General features: G+C 55.7%; 2 protein-coding genes across 5 annotated transcripts in view; one reads left to right on the top strand and one right to left on the bottom strand.

The window, feature by feature from the left end:
* Nucleotides 1-9349, top strand: part of NOS2 (nitric oxide synthase 2) — a 33704-nt gene extending 24355 nt beyond the window's left edge. For both annotated transcript variants that reach the window (XM_059378744.1, XM_059378745.1), the window contains 8 exons: nucleotides 782-963; nucleotides 3122-3285; nucleotides 4206-4413; nucleotides 6002-6089; nucleotides 6520-6641; nucleotides 6917-7065; nucleotides 7992-8186; nucleotides 8748-9349. In XM_059378744.1, the coding sequence (XP_059234727.1) occupies nucleotides 782-963; nucleotides 3122-3285; nucleotides 4206-4413; nucleotides 6002-6089; nucleotides 6520-6641; nucleotides 6917-7065; nucleotides 7992-8186; nucleotides 8748-8867 (1228 nt within the window). In that variant the 3' untranslated portion in view covers nucleotides 8868-9349. The remainder of the gene's footprint in view (nucleotides 1-781; nucleotides 964-3121; nucleotides 3286-4205; nucleotides 4414-6001; nucleotides 6090-6519; nucleotides 6642-6916; nucleotides 7066-7991; nucleotides 8187-8747) is intronic.
* A 4298-nt stretch (nucleotides 9350-13647) lies between these two features.
* LGALS9 (galectin 9) overlaps nucleotides 13648-19582 on the bottom strand; it is a 14950-nt gene continuing 9015 nt past the window's right edge. The window contains exons 5-11 of one of the 3 annotated variants that reach the window (XM_059380983.1): nucleotides 19204-19299; nucleotides 17506-17541; nucleotides 16873-16923; nucleotides 16254-16295; nucleotides 15551-15639; nucleotides 15246-15408; nucleotides 13648-14134 (exon numbers count right to left, since the gene is read on the bottom strand). In XM_059380983.1, the coding sequence (XP_059236966.1) occupies nucleotides 13988-14134; nucleotides 15246-15408; nucleotides 15551-15639; nucleotides 16254-16295; nucleotides 16873-16923; nucleotides 17506-17541; nucleotides 19204-19299 (624 nt within the window). In that variant the 3' untranslated portion in view covers nucleotides 13648-13987. The remainder of the gene's footprint in view (nucleotides 14135-15245; nucleotides 15409-15550; nucleotides 15640-16253; nucleotides 16296-16872; nucleotides 16924-17505; nucleotides 17542-19203; nucleotides 19300-19582) is intronic. The other 2 variants (XM_059380984.1, XM_059380985.1) reach the window with 2 other exon arrangements.

Raw genomic sequence — 19582 nt, 5'->3', positions numbered from 1 at the left:
GGGGAGACTACGGTGCTGCTTAGGTGACATTCCACAGGTTTAATATAATGGAAGAAAGACCAGAGTGAGTCCATCTTTGAAAGGAGAGAAGTGTGCCCTGGCATTAGCCACAATGCCATGGGTAGGACCAGTAGGACAAGCTTGGCCAGTAACCCCTGTGACCTCTGGTGCCTTTAGCTCTGGTCTCCATTAACCATGGGCCGGTTTTCCAGCTTGAGAACTATGTACCTGTTTTACCACGGGTCCTTTGTCACTAAACCCTTTCACCAGAGGTGGAGGGCAAGAGGAACTCAAACCATTTGACTCTGTCTTAAGAACTTTCAGGAAAATTTTTGGCAGGGAAGGACATTTCCCTTTCAGGAAAAACGGGTGTTGCGGATTCACTGAAGCTTTTGTTCATCTGCGCTATCTTCCACCATTTGTTAGGAAAACTGGGCTTTGTTCTAATAAGAGCCAGATTTGTTCTGGGGACAAGGAAGGGTTTGTCCTAATGCCCACAGATATCCTGGGTGGGGGCTGCTTTCTTTAGGCAGAGGGTGTAGTCAAGCCCAGTCAAGAATGGGCTGCCCACCCTCTCCCCACAGAGAAGCCCCAGGCCTGGTGAACCCCAGGCCCTCTTGAGCACCCAGCTCCAGGGTGGCAACCCAACCCCGCCCGTGCTCACCGAGCTGAGCAGGAAAATGAAAGAGGGCCCATTTCCTGGGGAAGCTGGCCCACCCGTCAGGGAGCACTGGAGGAAATCCTGGTGGCGTCACCAGAGGCTTCTTTTTCCCTTCTCCAGCCGTACCACCCTCCTGGTGGAGCTCTCCTGTGAGGACAGCCTTGGGCTGAGCTACCTGCCTGGAGAGCACCTCGGGATTTGCCCGGGCAACCAGCCGGCCCTGGTGCAAGGCATCTTGGAGCGAGTGGTAGACAGCCCTGCGCCCCACCAGCCTGTGCACCTGGAGACCCTCAGCGAGAGCGGTAAGACTTTTACACAGTGACCCCAGCATCCCCCACCCCCAGCAGCCCCTCAACTCTGCTGATGGGTTGGTCCTGCACCTGGGCTGTGGGCACCTAACCCTGACCTTCCTGCTGAGTGGGTGGGCCCTCCAAGACCACACTAATGCAGCCTTGGAACAGAAGGGATGTTTCTTTGGAGCTCTCTGCCCAATCCCAGAGGCTGGGGAGTCTCTCTCCATTCTTTTGCTCACCCAGACACTTGTTTGTTAATGGATGGATTCACTTGTTTTTGCATCAAAATTTTAACCAGTTGGTCACATCGATATACTAGGTAGGTCCTGGGCTACTAAAATGAATGAGACTCAGTATCTACACTCAGAAAGCTCACTACCTCATACAAGAGGCAGATAGGCAAGAATATTCTTCTTCTTCTTCATCATCATCATCATCATCATCACCATCGCAGTAGCAACGGGCATTATTTGAGTAATTACCAGCATTTTCCATGCCTTGACTCTTCAGGCCCCACAATAAACATGTGTGTGCAGTTTGCCAGATGACATGATGGAGAAGTGTGGGAACATTGCAGAAAGGCTGAGCCTTGGAAGTTCGAATCCCTGAGCCATCACTTACTAGCTACATGACCTTGGGCCTGCGCTTCAACCTCTCAAGGTTTTCTTTCTTTGTCTCTATGGAGACAAAGAGATAAATGGAGATAAGAAATATCTATTTCTATCTTTCTATGGAGATAATAAATGGAGATAAGAGATCCTTCCTCATGAGATTGTAGTAAAGACCAAAAGAGCAGTCTTGACCACAGTTCCTGGCACCAGATAAACACAGGAATGGAGGAATGTCCATTTCCTACAGGCTTGGAAACATTTGTCCAGAAACTCAGAGAGGGGGTTTAATATGCCCCGAGAGTCTCCTTGGATCCCAAAGTGTGTAAACCATTTGCATGCCCATGGCATTCTAAACTACTGCTGACCCACCGAGGTCTCATTTGTCCCCACATCACTTGGCTTGTGGGCAGGGGCAGACTGTGGGTGACCAGGAGAGTGAGACTCCTCTCTCCATTTTCACCTGGGAGAAGACACTGTCCTAGGGAGGACCTGGAGCACCTGCTTCCCATGCTATGGTGAGGCCTCATCTATGTGGGGAGCACAGCATGGGGGCGACAGGTACTATGAGAGATAAGCTCAAGAAATCAACCATCACGAGCCTCCCAGCCCATAGGAAGAGCCCTCTGGCTAATGATAGTCTTGCCTTTAAAGAATGTGTACCCCTAAAGAGAGTGGCCACAATAGGAAAGTGGGGGTCAGAGAAGCAAAGGGTGGTGTAGTCTCCCACTGTCCAGGAGAAATATGAGCAAGGGGACAGAGATGTCCTTGTGATTGTAGGAAAACTGATGTGGCACATTCAGGCCTTGGGTCTGAATGAAATAACATAATACTGATATTTTTACCTAATATTTGTTGAGCAGGTGTGTGCCAGACACTGTACTATTATACATACACCATTGCGTTCAGTGCTCATACAAACCCAGTGAGACAAGTTTTGTTATCACATCCATTTTAGAGCTAGAACCCAAGGCTCAGAGGGTTTAATCACTTAGCTAATGGTGAGGAGCCAGAGTTCAAACCTGTCTGCTGGCTCCAGGGTCCGCACTGTGACTACCCAGCCTAAAGCCTCTTGCGACTCCTTGGGACTTGACACTTTGGGCTGACTTGCTGCTTACTCAGTACTTCTTGGTATAGCCCCAGGGGACGGTAGTCCAGGGCTTTTCTCTAAACGAACATAACTGGCCTCTGGGGTGTACATCGGTCTTTGGAAAATTTAGTCATTGTGAGTCTATAGTTCACCTAGGGATGTTTTGCTGAAGTTCAGGTCTGAACCAGAGAGACACTGAACTCTGGTGCAGACTTGACTTTTCAGGATCATGTCATCTTGGGTGCCCTTTGCAGGGCTGTTGGTCAGCCTTCCCTGGCAGCCGTGACTCTGGGCTCCACTTTCCTGCATGTGAATTGGGCACATGAACACTTTTGCAGTTCCTGGGACCAGAAATTCAGTGTCTCCCCTGCAGCTGTAGGATGGAGGGTGTCTCCAGAGGTCTCATCACCCTTCAGGAAACCTAACTGGGGCCCTTTTGCCATTCTGACTCCTCCTTTACCCTGTCCAGGAAGCTACTGGGTCAGAGACAAGCGGCTGCCCCCGTGCTCACTCAGCCAGGCCCTCACCTACTTCCTGGACATCACCACCCCCCCAACCCAGCTGCTGCTCCGAAAGCTGGCACAGCTGGCCACAGAAGAAGCTGAGAGGCAGAGGCTGGAGATCCTGTGCCAGGTAAAGGTTGGGCCAGTGGGTGAGGGAAGGGCAGGGTCCCAGAATCATGGGGAGCCAGAACCCAGAGCTGGCCTTTAACTGCCAAGGGGGAATCCGACTGAGCTTCCCAAAGTGAGACTTGTCAAAACCTGGTGGGAAGTCAGCATCTTCTCCCATCCTATCTCCAGGACATAGTTGTGTCGAGTGAACTGAACTTTTCTGAGCATCTTCAGGAAGCTACCAAAGGATACTTTGTTAGAAATTAGCTAGAAAAGGAGAACCACTGTGTCTTGTCTTTGTATGTTCCCCAAACCTGGCATCAGCCTGGAACTTGGGAAGTGTTGGAGGATGGTTGGTGAGGATGAATGGAGAAGTGGACATGAGAGGTTGCATTAACCCACTTGCAACTTTCTAGGCCCATGCCTTTGTAAAAGGCACAAGATGGCACTATCGCCATTGTTTTTCTCACTAATTATCTTGATTACAGCCATTATCCTGTGGCTGCAGTGTACTAACTCAGCACACATGTTCTTATTTCAGTCTCACAATGTTCCCATGAGAGAGGTGATGCTATCCTCATGTCACAAAGGTTAAGTGGTTGGGACAAGATCCCACAACAAGCGGGGGCACCCAGTCAAGAGCGAACCCAGGTCTTTATGATTGCAAAGCCCTGTCCAAAATTAGATTATAATAAAGATTTGACTCCTGCTCACCAGTGGCTGATGGTGGAGTTCTAAGCACACGAATCAGAGAAACGCTTTCACTGACCTGAGTGCTTCCAGGAAAGGCACTATTTTCTCTCCAGCACCATGGACAGCGCCCGGTGCTTGGAAGTGTCCACCGAGGGAACAAAGGAGTGAATAAACGAACGCTGGATTGTGACAGCCTCCTGCCTCCGTGTGAGCAGGGGCCGAGTCACTCACCTTGCCCTTGGCTTTCAGCCCTCAGAATACAACAAGTGGAAGTTCACCAACAGCCCCACATTCCTGGAGGTGCTGCAGGAGTTCCCGTCCCTGCGGGTGTCTGCTGGCTTCCTGCTCTCCCAGCTCCCGATTCTGAAACCCCGGTACTACTCCATCAGCTCCTCCAGGGACTGCACACCCACGGAGGTCCACCTCACCGTGGCTGTGCTCACGTACCGCACCCGAGGTAAGGCTGGGCAGAGGCTTTGGTCCAGAGTCCAGCTCTGCTCCTGACTGGGCGGCGGTTCAGCAGCTCTGAGCTGTGTGGTCTGCTCGTCAGTTAAATACCCACTTTCCAGAGTGTTCATAGCCATAGCAGGTATGCGGCAGAGATTGCTAGACACCAGGCACCAAGCAAACCCTCTCTATATATTTATTAGCGGTAAGCACATGAGATGGGTACAGTTTACATTTTATAGGTGAAGAGACTGAGGCACAAACAGGTTAAGCCCCAGAGTTGCACTGTGAGCAAGTAGAGAACAGGGATTCAAACCCACACAGTCTGACTGCTGGGTCCACCCTGCTTCTCTCCGCAGTCTCACTACTGCTGGGACAATGTAATGAGACCCCGTGGAAGAAGCACCCAGTACTTAGTGGGAGCCCAGCGATTCTTAGTATTCCTGATCGTCTGTCCTGTGCGGGGGTGATGATGTTTTGATTGCTCACTCGCTCCCTCACTCGATAATGGTTTGTTTCATATCTCTCTATTGCCACAGTGGTGGGTGTGGAAACACAGTACATGTAGCTTCTGCCCTCATGGAGCTTCCCGTCTAGAGGGGGCGTTGAAGAGAGACTCATCAAAATAGATGGTTGTCATGATATGGGTGCCAAGAAGCATAGGGTGCTCTGAGGGCAGAGGATAGGGGATGGGCTAACAGACTGGGAGATCCAAAACCTTGTCTCCTTGGACTTGGCTCCTGCAGTGGTTGAACCGTGCCCTTGCCCTGCCCTGCCCTCTGTAACTGAGCATTGCGTGGGTTGGCAAAGCTGAGTGAACAGCACACTCTTGCAGTTTCTAAACACTGGGCAGAGACTCTGTCTGCTCTTCTGGAGAACATCTGCCAGGTCAAGTCTCAGTGCTCAGACAGAGGGGCGGTGGGCGCATCTTGTGAGAGCCAGATCCCATTCAGAGAGACAAAGGGACTTCTTCTCAAGTTGGTTGGGATAGATTTAAATGCTGGGCCCTTGGGAAAGGGAGGTAACCCGGAGAAAATGGGGGTTCCCACAGGCCCGGGAAGGGCCATTAGGGAGGCAGAGGTGTCAGAGCAGACCAGCATGCTTAGGAGGCTGTCCGTCACTCAGAGTTCCTGCCAGCAAGGGCTTTATCTCGTGAAGATGATGGCACGGTGACCGTGACCACCCCTACAGGCCACTTTGGGTTGCTGCTGTCGGAGCAGAGTGGTGGGCTGGGAAGGTCCCCGGGGGGAGTCTTGGAAAGGAGCATGGGAGTAGGGGTCGGGGAAATCGAGCTGTCATCTGATTTTACTGCTACCTGAGTGATCGTGTACGTGTTCCTTCTCTGAGACTGTTCCGGGAGGGGCAGAAGGAGAGGCTAGCATGCTCTCGACGTGCCTTTCAGGCTTTCCCCAGCTTGGGCTGCACAGAGGGTGGACTGCAGAACCGGGAGAATTGCCCCCTCCCTAAAGCCCATAGAGTGCCTGAGCGGACACTCCCAGGAGGCTCATTGGTCCGGGGGGAGCCTCTGGGACAATTCACCTCTGGGGGTGTGGGGGGAGTGGAGGGCGATGTTGGTCAAGTCTGTGTTATCCTTGCAGACGGCCAAGGTCCCTTGCACCATGGAGTCTGTAGCACGTGGCTCAGCAGCCTGAAGCCCCAAGACCCAGTACCCTGCTTCGTGAGAAGGCAAGCACCCCTTCTACTCTCTCCATTGTGGCACCACTGGCCCCGGGAGCTCTGGTTTGAAAGGGAGGGATCTAGGCCGTTGATGAAGACATTGGAGTCACACTGGGCCTCTCCATTCTATCCTGTGGCAATAGAGCATGGCCAGGTCTCCAATAGGGACAGAGAGGACACAGTGGAGGAGGGCCCAGAGTACAGTGAGTTTCAGCCTTTTTTCAGAAGGCCAGGACGAGGTGAGGGTGTGCCTGGACAGGGGAAATGAAGCGGCCTCCAGGACTTGGAAAATCAAATTTGAGCTCGTTGTCTTCTCCACTCCTACCACACTACCACCCCCCACCAGCTCTGCTGCACCCTCAGCTCCCCAGCCCCTGTCCAGCCTGTGCATCCATCCCTGGATGTCTGAGGACTGAGCTTCTCCATCTGTTCCCTTTAGTGCTGGCAACTTCCAGCTCCCCAAGGACCCCTCCCATCCTTGCATCCTCATCGGACCTGGCACAGGCATCGCCCCCTTCCGTGGTTTCTGGCAGCAGCGGCTACATGACATCAAGCACAAAGGTACAGCTAGGGGGTTCCTGACAGGGAGGGAGGGGACACCAGGTGTTCTGGCGTCTCCCTGGGACCTCCCTGGCCCACTCTCCCATTTGCCTCAGCCTGTGTGGACAAGTGATCTGAGTGCCCTGGGCCTCAGTTTCCTCATCTGTAAAGTGGGGACAGGAGATTTGTGGGCATGAAATGATAATTCAAGTTGACTGTCCAGCTGAACGGGCCTTGAGCCATGGCCCGCCCCCTGGTGGCCACCCTGGTAACTGCATCCCGCTGGGTCTTAACAGGGTTCCAGGCCGGCCACATGACCCTGGTGTTCGGTTGCCGCCGCCCAGATGAGGACCACCTGTATCGAGAGGAGATGTTGGAGATGGCCCAGAATGGGGTGCTGCACGAGGTGCACACAGCCTATTCTCGTCTGCCTGGCCAGCCCAAGGTAAATGCGGTGGCTGCCCAGGCCGTGGGTGGGGCACTTCAGCGCAGACTCGGGGGCGGCCTGGTTCCCCACAAGCCGCTTGCTCTCTGAGCCTTCATCTGAGCTCTGAATTGGAAGCAGTTACACACCCGTCAGAGCAATGCACTCACTCTGCTGGGAGGAGGGACGGGCCCGACACACTGAGGACTAACCAGGATCACATGGTGGGTTAGTCCCCGTGCCCAACAGGCTAAAAGCCCTCCCCTGGGATACACACCTGCTGGGGATGATGGGATGACGTGGGCCAGGCTAGCTTTATGCTTAAACACCACGCTCCCTGCTGATGGTCCCTGCTGCCCTGGGGAGCTGGGACAGACCCTCGCCTCAGGCCTTGTGAATTCGGTCCATCTGGGCTCCTCCCAGGCCCAGTGTTTTGTGTCAGTGCTGGGGTTGTGGGGCACCTCATGGGGAACGAGAGTGGAGGCTCCTAGACTTCTGTGTAACTGTGGACTCTGGTGCTCTGTGTCCTGCTCTGAATTACACTAGAGGTTCTGTGGACAGTCTACACAGAGGGGCTCCAGTTCTGGGGTGTCTATAGGCGGGGCTTCAGAGCCCCGGGCAGGGGAAGTGGCTTGACTGATGCCTCTTTGAAGCATCCTGAATTCGATGTCCGAGGCAGGAGTCTCACTGAATGGTCAGCTCCTTGAGGGCAGGGCACGGCCAACGTTCCTCTCTGGAGCACCTACCCTAGGCCTGAGCTGGGCGGGGTGCCATTGCCCCTCCTTATCCTGAGCCTGAACCTGGGGCAAGGTCCTGGCTGGGAGGGTCCTCCCCCTCCAGCCGGTCGTGCCCCTCACTGCCTCCTCCTGGCCTGTAGGCCTGACTTCAGGCTTCAGCCTGGCAGCAGGGACCTGGACACACCATCTCCACATCTCCTCTGGTTTCAGGTCTATGTTCAAGACCTCTTGCGGCAGCAGCTGGCCAGCGAGGTGCTCCGTGTGCTCCATGAGGAGCATGGCCACCTTTATGTCTGTGGGGACGTGCGTATGGCCCGGGATGTGGCCCGTACCCTGAAGGGCTTGGTGGCTGCTGAGCTGAGCCTGAGTGATGAGCAGGTGGAGGACTATTTCTTCCAGCTGAAGGTAGGACAGCTGGTGGGTGGGCTAGGGATACATCTCAAGGGCACAGGCAGGGGGGCACAAGGACCAGGAGAGTCCTGAAATCCAAAGAAACCCTGGCAGTGGCTGAAGGTCTGAGCTCCGTGGACTCTTAGAAGGCCTGCCTATCCCTTCTGGTCTGATTGCTCGGTTACACAAAGGCAACACGTTGCTTGATCACAAGACTCCTCAGAGCCTCTAACACACTACTATCCAACGTGACTCCTCAAGACAAGGAGAAAGTATGTGGCATTTGCCAAACGTATTTCTCTCAGAGCTCCCTGTCTTAGAGTGTTTTGGGGGACACATACGATGCAGGCTTGGGGAGCTGTTCAGGTGGTTCACGGCAGGCTGGGTGCTGATGGGAGTTAGTCTAGTGGCATTCAGGTACACTCTCAGCGTGACAGTTGTGAAGGCAGATGGCTCATGAGTGTACATGGGACAGGGAAGCTGGGGGAGGCCCAGGGGTTCGTCCTGCCTGGACCTGATGAATGAGAGGTGGCTGGACCAGCAGAGCTGACACCCTGGTTCTGCTTTCCCTTAAAGAGCCAGAAGCGCTATCATGAAGATATCTTTGGTGCTGTGTTTACTTACGAGATGAAAAAAGATGGGGCAGCAAGGCAACCCAGCGATCCCAGAGTTCCAGCAGCCCACGGGAGAAGTTGAAGTTGCTGCCACAGAACTTACTGGTGGAGCCAACTCTCGATTATCTGCGGTCACAGGGCCTGGGGAGATGGAAGGAAATTATATCGCCGAGCCTCACAGCTCTTTTTCCACCAAGCCTGATACTTGACCTGCTACTGAGTAGCAGCCTGGACCAAGTAGAACCTCTTATCTCCCTTGAGTCCACCCTTCCTTGATAATGCAGAGTTGTGCTTTCCCAGGTCCCTTGAAGACTAAATCCGCAGTGCCAGACCCCTCAGCTGGTGGGCGAGAAGGATGGAACCTTCCTCTGACTACACCACTTGGAGTGACCAGCAGGGGGCGCTGTCATGCTACACTGTATTTAGCCGCCCTGTGTACAGTTATTTATAACTCTGTATTTAAAGAAAACGAACCCCAAGTCTTCTCTCAAGGGCCACTTGGGATTTCCCCATATGACTCCTTGATGGAGATATTTATATGAAATGCATTTTATTTTAACCACATTGTATGTGTGTGGGAGTGTTCTATAGGGAAAGCAGCTCCATTCTACAGAGAGTTGGGGACTGGTGGGTGGTACAAACTGGACCCAAATCCCTCACAGAAGGACATACTAGTTTGGCCACACGGCTTCTCTAAAATAGCCACCAGGAGTGGGGCAGCCTGCGGAGTTTTGTGCAGACCTGCAGACCTGTAGTGGAGGTTAAGGAAACCAGGCTTGCCTATGGGGCCTGGGCTGTGCCTCACACAGGTTTGCCTCAAACAAGTTTACCTCACATGAGGCTCACCACACACGGGCCTCACCACACGTGGACTCTGGACACAAGGGGTGCACCTACAAGGTCTAAACTCACAGGGAAGACCTCATACAGGGCTCACCACACACGGGGCGCCCCTCATACAGGCTCACCACACACGGGCCTCATCTCACATGGGGTGCACCTCACACGGGGCTCACCACACATGGGGCGCCCCTCACATGTGGCTCACCTCACATGTGGCTCACCTCACAAGGGGCTAACCTCACAGGCGCTCACCTCACACAGGCACGGGAGACCTCACTTGCGGCTTACCTCACATGGGGCTCACCTTACACGGGAGCACCTCACCGTGGGGGTCTCATCACAAGGGGGCTTACCTCACAGGGGTCACCACACACAGGGCTCAAATCACATGGGGCTTACCTCACAGGGAGCTTATCTCAAGGGGACGCCCCTCATACATGTCTCACCTCACACGGGCTCAACACATATGGGGCGAACCTCACACTGGCTCTCGACACATGGGGTGCACCTAGTAGGTCTCACCTCACATGGGAGACCTCACATGGGGTGCACCTCCCACGGGGCTCACCTCACAGGGGGCTCACCTCATGGGGTGCCCCTCACACAGAGCTCACCTCACACATGGGGCTCACCTCACATGCGGCGCACATCATGGGGGCACACCTCATTCGGGGCTCACCTGACACGGGGCTCATCTCATAGGGGGTGCTTCTCACACGGGACTCACCTCACAGGACACTAACCTCACAGGGGATGCCTCTCACACGGGGCTCACCACAAACGGGGCTTACCTCACAACATCGGGCTCACCTCACACATGGTGCTCACCTCACTTGGGGCTCTCCACATGGGGTGACCCTCACATGGGGCTAAACTCATATGGGGCTCACCTCATGGGGGCACCCCTCACATGGGGCTCACCTCACACAGGTGCACAACACATGGGGCACACCTACAGGGTCTCACCGCTCACAGGAGACCTCACTCAGGGCTCATCTCACATGGGGCTCATCTCACAAGGAACTAACTTCACAAGGGACTAACTTCACATGGTAGCACCTCACAGGTGCACCCTTCACACGGGCTTACCACGCACAGGGGTCACCACACAAGGGGCTCATCTCACACAGGCGAACCACACATGGGGCACACCTACAAGGTCTCACCTCTCATGGGAGACCTCACTCGGGGCTCACCTCACCTGGGGCTCACCTGACATGGGGCTCATCTCACACGGGTGCCCCCACACGGGGCTCACCTCACACAGGGTGCACCTCACACAGGGGGATCACCTCACACAGGGGCTTACCCCTCACACCAGGCGCCCCTGAGGGGTGCCCCTCACACGGGTCTCACCCCACACAGGCTCACCACACACGGGGTGCCCCCACATGGGACTTACCTCACACAGGCCTCACCCCACACAGGACTCACCACACACAGGGCACTCCTCACAAGGGGCTCATCTCACAGGGGGTACACCTCATGGGTACACTTCACACAGAGCTCACCCCACATGGGCTCACCACACATGGGGCTCACCTCATACAGGAGCACCTCACAGGGGGTTCACCTCACAGCGGGGTTACCTCACGGGGGGGTCACCTCACATGGGGTACACTTCACATGGGGCTCACCACACATGGGGCCCACCTCTCACGGAGCTCACCTCACACAGGGCTCAAATCACAGGGGACTCACCTCAAATGTGGCTCACCTCATGTGGGATCACCTCACATGGACTCATCACACATTAGGCACACCTCACACGGGCTCTAGACACATGGCGCACACCTACAAGGTCTCACCTCACACAGGAGACCTCACACGGGTTCACCTCACATGGAGCTAACCTCACATGGGGCTAACGTCACAGGGAGTGCCCCTCCACACAGGGCTCACCTCACACACGGGGCACATCTCACACACGGGGCGCACCTCACAGGGGGCTCACTACAAACAGGGCACCCCCACACAGGACTCCCCTCACAGGGGGCTCACCCCACCCAGCGCTAACCTCACATGGGGCTCATCTCACAGGGAGCACCCCTCACACGGGCTCACCTCACAGGGTGCTAACCTCGCAGGGGGCACCCCTCACACAGGGCTCACCACACACGGGGCTCTGCTCACACATGGGGCTCACCTCACATGGGGCACCCCTCACATGTGCTCACCACACATGGGGCGCACCTATACAAGGTCTCACCTCACACGGGGCTCACCTCATTCAGGGCTCACCTCACACTCAGGGCTCACCTCACAGGGGCTCCAGTCACACGGGCTTACCTCACATGGGGCTCACCACATACGCGGCACACCTCCCACGCGGCGCACCAACCACGCGGTGCACTTCATACTGCCTGTGATGCCTGATGGTCAGGAAAGCCTTGACCAACAATCCCCTCGTAGAAAGTTGCCATATTTGGCTCTGGGGCTTCCTGTTTCCTGAGAGTTGGGCCAATAATAATTTGGCACCTGGGTTTCAAAGCAGGTGAGGTCGGACCTTGTGTCGAAAACTTGGCAGTGAGTGAAGGACATGTATCTTCCATGGAGAAGACTTCTTAAGGGGCTGAGCCATGTTTCCTTCTCTTAGAATAAGGAAGGAACTCAGCCAGAAGCTAAGTGAGGGGTTTGGGAAAATTGGGCTCCCAGCTTAGCTTTGGCCTCTAATTCACTGGCTATCTGGCCCACTTCTTCCCTATGTAGACGGGGTGACAGGGGAGAAAGAAGCATCCCGGCCACCAGTGCCCCAGCTCTGCATCGGAACAATGTGGTCAAGATCATGGTCACCTAGGCCAGCGCCTCTCTCCTCTGAAATGCACACAAGCCCCCTGGGATCTTGCCAGAAGGCAGATTGATTCGGGAGGCCTGCAGCAAGGCCTGGGATTCTGCCTTCCTGACAGGCTCCCAGGGGCTGCTGGTCTAAGGCCGATGCTCAGAGCCCCAGCCTGGTTCCCAAGGTACTGGATTCTTGGTGGAGGTAGCAGGATGGGTTGGCATCCTGTGGACACAGGACCGGCCCCTATGCGCTGGCCCAGGGGCTGGTAGAAGCCCACATGCTGAGTCACTCTCCCCACCACACCCGGGCCCAAACACCAGGACCCGCAGTGGGACAACACAAACAGGTCAGCTTGAGTCACTTCTCCTGACACCACACCTGCCACCTCCTCCCACTGGGACACAGGGTTCTGATAAGCCAGCCTTGCCATCTGGCCCGGACCCTGGCCCGTCTCAGAAGCGTGAGGCTATTTGCTGGGCTCACCTGTTACCAATCTTCGTGCATCACAGATGCCTGCCCCGGAGGCCCGAGCCTGGCGTGCTTTCTCCCACCCATGTGGGGTTTGTGGGGAACACCGGGAAGCGGGTGTGATGTCAGGACTCGCCCCATCAAAGTGAGCCCATGCTCCCTGCCCCTCTGCCCTCACCCAGAACCTCCCCAATTCCAGAGACTCCAAAATGTTCCAAACACATTCAGTGACCACAATGACCCTGAATTTACGTGCCAACAAACGCCTGTCTTCTTTCTCTGAAAGACCCTAGGAAAGAGCAGAGCCCCCTGTCGAGACACGTCCGGTTAGTTGGTGGAGACCCGTGGAGTATCAGGCTGACTTCCGTGGAGCAGGGAGGGTAGGACCCAGTGTAAGGAAAGGTGGAAAGTAGGACGCAGGGGGAGGGCCCCGGAGATCGCCTCCCACGTGGAACGAACAGCTGGTGGCGTGGGGCTGAGATGGAGTTGATTGGCGGGGTGGACATGTGGCTGGGAGGCAGACGGGGTGTAGGCCTGGTCTGGGAGCTTGGGAAGGCCCAGGACCCTCCCTTTCTGCCAAGGGGACTGAACACAGGGCTTAGCCTGCAGGGACCACCCGCCGCTCCTCAGATGGGAGGATGTAGGCAGCCTGAGCCCTGGACGCCGCCCTGTCCGAGGAAGGCAGCTGCTGGCCATCTGCTTCTCCCATGCCAGGCTGGCCGCAGCTGGAAGCAGAGCCAGACCAACATTCCTTCTTTTTTTTTTTTTCTTTTTTAAAATATTTTGTTTATTTATTTGAGAGACAACAAGAGAGGGAATACAAGTAGGGGGAGTGGGACAGGGAGGAGAAGGAGGCCTCCTGCCGAGCAGAGAGCCCGATGCGGGGCTCCATCCCAGGATCCCTCGGATCAGGGCCTGAGCCAAAGGCAGATACCTAATGACTGAGCCACCCAGGCATGACACACCTTCTTTCCAGAAAAGCCCCAGCTCCCCAGCAGGCTGGGAAAGCCTGAGGGTAGGGACAGGGAGAGGGACCGGAAGATGGAGGTGAGGAGCCCATGCGTTCAGCAGCACAGCCCCGCCCTCGGCCCCAGGGCCAGGGAGCCCAGCTATGCCTGCACGTGGGTCAGCTGGACATCGCCCCCCACTTCCAGGCTGTTGATGGCGGGCAGGTTCTTCAGGCGGTGGCTGTATTCCAGCAGGTGCTGACCGTCCACAGCCACCTTGAGGCCGTAGCCTTCGCATGTGATCCACACCTGGACAGAGACCGCACCGTTTGCACTCCCCTTAGGAAGTCCTCCAACCCAAACTCAGGCTCGCGTCTCCCTCCGTCTACCTGCCTTCCTCAAGCACGATTCAAACAAGCCTCACGCCTCAGGCCCCCTCAGGCACCCTGGGAGAGTCACTCTCCCCGCCACATGACACCTGTGCCCTTATTGATTCTGTTCCCCTTTCCTCTGTGCCCCCATTCTGCACCCCTTGCCCACATAGGTAACTCTGATCGCCCTTCAGCCTCTCCCCAGCCAGCAAGCCTCCCCTGCCTCCCCCTGCCCTCCCGAGCCTTCCTTGTCAGGGACCCCCCCCCACCCGGTCCTCACTCTCCCACCGACCCTGAGCCTCTAGGAGCAGGAACACAGGCCTGGGCCAACCATGTCCCCAGCGGCCAGCACACGCCTGCATTCCTGCTGTGCAGCCTCTTAACTTGTCCTCCCCGCCCACCACATTCTCCGGGAGGTGGGGGGGCCCATGTCTGTTAAAACATCACCAGGACAGTGGACACTCGCAGCACACTTACTGTGCCCCGGGCCCTGTCCTCAGCCTGTCACAGACATCATTTCATTTCATCCTTATACCTTGATGAGATGCAGATTCTTACTAGCCCCATTTTTTAGATGAGAAAACTGAGACACAGAGCAGTTAAGTCACTTGCTTAAAGTCACACAGCTCTCTCTGAATCAAAGTCTACTCCTCTCTGGTTTGAAACACACCAACACAGCACACTGAAACCCAAACTTCGTTCCATGGGTCTCAGGGCCCCCCATCAGGAGCTGTCAGTGCTGGCTGAGGAGTATTAAGGTGTATGGAAAAATATGGACATTTGGGGTGGGGCCAGATATCACTTTTTCTTTTTGTGGCTCCTCAGGTGATTTGCATGTGGAGTCGGAGTTGAGAACACCTGTTCTGTTATGTCAGACAGCATGAGGACAAAGACAGCTGCAATCTGGGGGCACTTTCTCTTCTGAGCCCAGCCCTCGCCCCAGAGGCATCAGTTCCTCTATGGCTCAAGGGGCCCCCTGACACCCTCCACACCACCACCCCCCCACCTGCTCTGTTTGCCCCTCTGAGGTCCAGGCCGCAGCCTCTTACCGAGAAGCTCCGGCCTCGGGCAAAAGGCATTTGTCGGGACAGGCTTCGCTCCTCAGATCCCCAAGAGTTGTTGATCTGTGTGTTGCGGACCACGACGTTCTCATCAAAACGGGGGTTCAGGTGAAAGGCGATGTCACTCCCAGAGCGCAGGTTGATGTGAAACCTGGGGGGTGGTGGGCAGCTCACGTGGACCCTCCTCACCCCCTACGAGCTCTGAGTCCCTACCCCTTCCAGTCGGCCCAGAGCCAGAGGGAATGACCAGAAGGAACTTGGGTTGTCTCTACTCCTTGAGCGTCCTGGCTTACCTCTGGGCAGTGGGCAGGACGGTGCCTGACACGAAGATGCTCTTGGAGGGGTACAGCCCACCCGGGATGGAGGTGAAGAAAGGCACTGGCTGTCGGGGGTGGGGAGAAGAGGGGCAGGTCAGTTGTGAAGGGGAGCTTTGTGCCAATTACCATGAATTTGGACTAATATATTTTCAAGAAAGCCCTCTTTCATCTGGGTGACCCAGTGGGTTGAGCGCTCAGGTCAACCTCAGGGTCCTGGGATCAAGCCCCATGTCAGGCTCTCTGCTCAGCGGGGAGCCTGCTTCTTCCTCTCCCTCTGCCTGCCACTCTGCCTACTTGTGCGCTCACCCGCTCTCTATCAAATAAATAAAATCTTAAGAAAAAAGAAAAGAAAGAACTCCGTGATACCATTACTTGGTCCAGTAAACACCAAAGGGAAACTTTCCAGCATTCCTCAAAGTAATGGGCTTCCACTGTCATGAAAAGAGCTTGGGCCAGACACAAAAGGATACCTGGGCAGAGAGGGGAGGGCCCTCCAATAGGCTCATGGTGAAGGGACAGTTTTAAAGGTGACAGCTTCCTTCAACAGTCTTTTGATTCACTTGGATGTTTCTAGAACTTCAGCTTACTAAAGGATTGCTCTGATGTTGTCAGACCCCCACCACCTCCCACCCTGCCTGAAACAGACCAGGCCTCCACCCCTCCCAGAGAAATGACTTACATAGGTCAGGGTGGGGTACACCACAGGTGGGATGACAGGATTCTGTTGAAAGAGACCAGGAGTTTAGTCTGGGAGAGTGCACACCCACACGGGCCTCCCACATCCTCGAGGGGATGCCCCATCACAAGGCCCTTGGCCACTCCCTTTCGCCTTCCTTCCCAAGCTAGCCTCGGTGGAACTTCTGCCCATGCCCCCTGAGCTCATCATGCCTGCCCCTCAACCCTTCCACAGGCAGCCCCACTAGATCTCGGCCTCCGACTGATTCACAGCGGAAGCCTGCAACCAGCAGGGCCTATCCTCAGAATGCATGGCCTCAGACCTAGACACTGGAACCACTGCACGCCCCTTTCAGGAAAAGAAGGACCCATTTTCTTGCTGGTCCCTAGGTGCACCGGGTTCTTAGGCCACTGGGCAAATCCACTCTGATCCAAAATCTCTGTTGGACCAAGGGGGATTTTACTTACATGTGTCTTGAGCAGAGGGCCTAACCCCAAACACCCCCATCCTCCTTGCCATACTGCTTTCTGCCTGCCTCTGGGACTACTGAGTTCAGTCCTTGTGAAGGGGGATGTTGGGGGAGCAGGGCAGGCTGTTATCTGACCAGAGGTTTCAGACTTACAGGGAACGGCTGTCCAGGGGTGCTGTGCACGGTGTGGATGACGGTTTGAGTCTGGAAGAAACAAACCCTGGTTTGAACCAGCTCTCACCAGTGCAAAGACCACCTCCTGCCACCAGAGGGCACCCTTGTGAGGCGCGGCCATCCTGAGCGTATAACCAGCCCAACCACCTCCCACCCCACCAGCACCACCACATTCCCCACCCCCCCCGCCCCAAAGCTTGTGGGCAGAGGTGTTTCTTCTCCGGAAGGGATGAGGTAGGGGCAAAAGTTTCTTCTGCTTGGAGAAGAAACAGGCTGCCTTTGTGGCCTGTGGCCCATTTTTCTTCTCAGGGGACTTTTTCTAGCATAGCCTTGCTTTCCAGGAGGAAGTAAGAGAGTGTGGGGCCTCTGTCTCCTGTGGCTGCTCCCAGAAGGACAGAAAGCCGCAATTCAAGCTGTTTCCCAATCCATGAGGGCCAGACAGTCCCCCCCCCACCCCAGCCCCACTTCCTCCCACCACCATGCAGATGGCCAGGGTTGGCCTTGGCCGCTGCCCCGCTCTGGGAGAGGCCCGGTGCCCAACCCTGCCTCCTCCTCCCAGCCCACAGGAAGAAGCAAAATGAAGACAATCCCGGGAGGACTCAAGAGACTTACAATGGGAGCCGAGTTGACGGGCCAAATGCCTGTAGACTGACAGGGATAAGAAGATCAAAACAGTAGTTAACATTAGTGTTATATGCAGGGGAGACACTGGAAGAAACTGTCATAAGAAAGGCCTCCCCGGACTCATGCTCCCCTCCTTCCTGCTCCCAGGCAAGCCTTCCAGAACCTCGGCCCCCCAACCCCATCCCAGGTATACACTGCACTGGGGCCGGTGTGGGGGTGGGAACAGAGGCAGGAACATCTTCTATTGGCTCCTCCACAGGGAGAGGCCATAGAGCTCCCCTCAGCTCCCAGGGGCAAAACTATTACTTCAGGTACCGTATTTCATTCCTAAGGTGGAACATTTATTGAAGGCCTACTGTGTGCCAGGCTCTGGCTTCAGGACATTCACAAGGGATGCATCTTCAGCTCCTGTTTTGCTAGCGAGGCAACGAGGCTCAGAACGGCTCATCAGCTTGCCCAAGCCCCTCTGGGTACCAACGGATAAAATCCAAAACACTACCCAGTTCTGGCTGATTCTATCTACGACATGACACCCTGTCCTCCCCCAGCATAGAGTCAAAGTCGGTCTGCCCTACAAAGACTCCTCAGAGCTTTCCCTGTCCTGAAGTCAGCACAGCAGGAGGCATAGGCCTTGTCAGGACCTCGAGAGGCCACAGAAAGGCTGGGCAGAGAGGCACCCGGTTTTTTAGCCAACCCCCTGCTCCAGTGGCCAAAGGAAGGGCCAGCCCCTGCCTTCCTTGTCCTAGACCCTGTTCCCAAGCAGCAAACTCTTCTTGCCCTGACTGGTCTCCCATTCCATGGTCTGTGCAAGCCACACTCCACGTTCCTGGAGCCCCTAGGGCTCAATCAGGTGCCATGCGAAGTGCTGGGGGTCTGCAAATTAATAAGCCACAAGCCCTGCCCATAAGGGGCTTGCGAGTCAGAGGGTGGACACAGTGTCAGGGACAGACATGGAAGTACAGTTATAACAGGACATGGTGACTGGGATAGCGCAAATACGTACGAAGCCCACGGGGACACAGGGGGCATCCTGTGATGTTCCAAGCAGTGAAGATGCCCCCTCAAAGTGACATTTAAGCAGAGCATTGAAGGACTGGTAAAAGGTCAGCTTCAAGGGTTGGTGGGGGGGGGGTGCGGGGTGCTGTCAGCATGGGGTTGGCAGATGCCAAAAGCCTGGTGGCCCAAGAAAGCCTCAAGTGAGCAGTGGAGACCGCCTGAGCATCCTGGGTGAGGGGGTAGGGCCAGGAGGTGGGCAGGGAGAGACTTCAGGGGTGGGGGGGTGAAGCTGGCTTCTGCACCCCCTGCTGGGGAATCCAGGCTTTATTTAGAAGGACTTGGAACCTTTGGGATGTTGAAGTAGGGAGAGGATGCAGATGCGATCAGATTTGGGTAGAGGAGGGCTCAAGGCCAAGGTGGGCGGGGTGAGCTGGGAACTAGACCTAGGTCCTTGTCAGGGGTCAGATGGCCTGGCCCAAGGAAGGCTGTGGCTTTGGGAGGGAGAGGTGTGGGAGCACTGCGGGGAGACTAAGGAGGGAAAGGAAGAGCCAAGGCCAACTCCAAGGTCCCCAGCTTGGGCCAGGGAAGCTTTGGGTGGGCATGATGGGGCCTGGCTGCTGGAACCAGCCTCTAGGACCCTCTGTCCTTCCTGCTAGTGCTCAGCTTCCAAGGCCTCCACATTGAACTCACTTTTGGGTTTCGGCCCTTGGGCTTGGGTGGGACACGGGCAGTCTGGGAGAATTGCACCGTGGAGAAGGCAGGCTGGGTAAGGCTTACTCGGGTATTCTGTTAAAACAAAAGGCACCGGGAAGTGAAGAGAAGCATTAATGGAGTTAAGGAAGCACAGAAAGGTAGTGGGGGGAGGGGATGGGCCAGAGGGAGGAAGCCAGGCAGGGAGGGAAGGAGAGGGGTGTTCAGGATCCTGTTCCAGAACAGAGGGGAGGACCAGGCTCCAGTGACAGACAGCAGCCAGAGAGCTCTCTCCTCACTCACCCCCGACTCCCCTCCATATCACTCCCCTTCCCCACCTGCTCTTCCCCCCTGCCCCGCTCTCTCCCCCAGGTCCACA

This window comes from Mustela nigripes, chromosome 16 (assembly GCF_022355385.1).
Source record: "Mustela nigripes isolate SB6536 chromosome 16, MUSNIG.SB6536, whole genome shotgun sequence".
Lineage (NCBI taxonomy): Eukaryota > Metazoa > Chordata > Mammalia > Carnivora > Mustelidae > Mustela > Mustela nigripes.
Note: the sequence above shows the minus strand (reverse complement) of the source record. Positions and strands in the feature narration are given on the sequence as shown.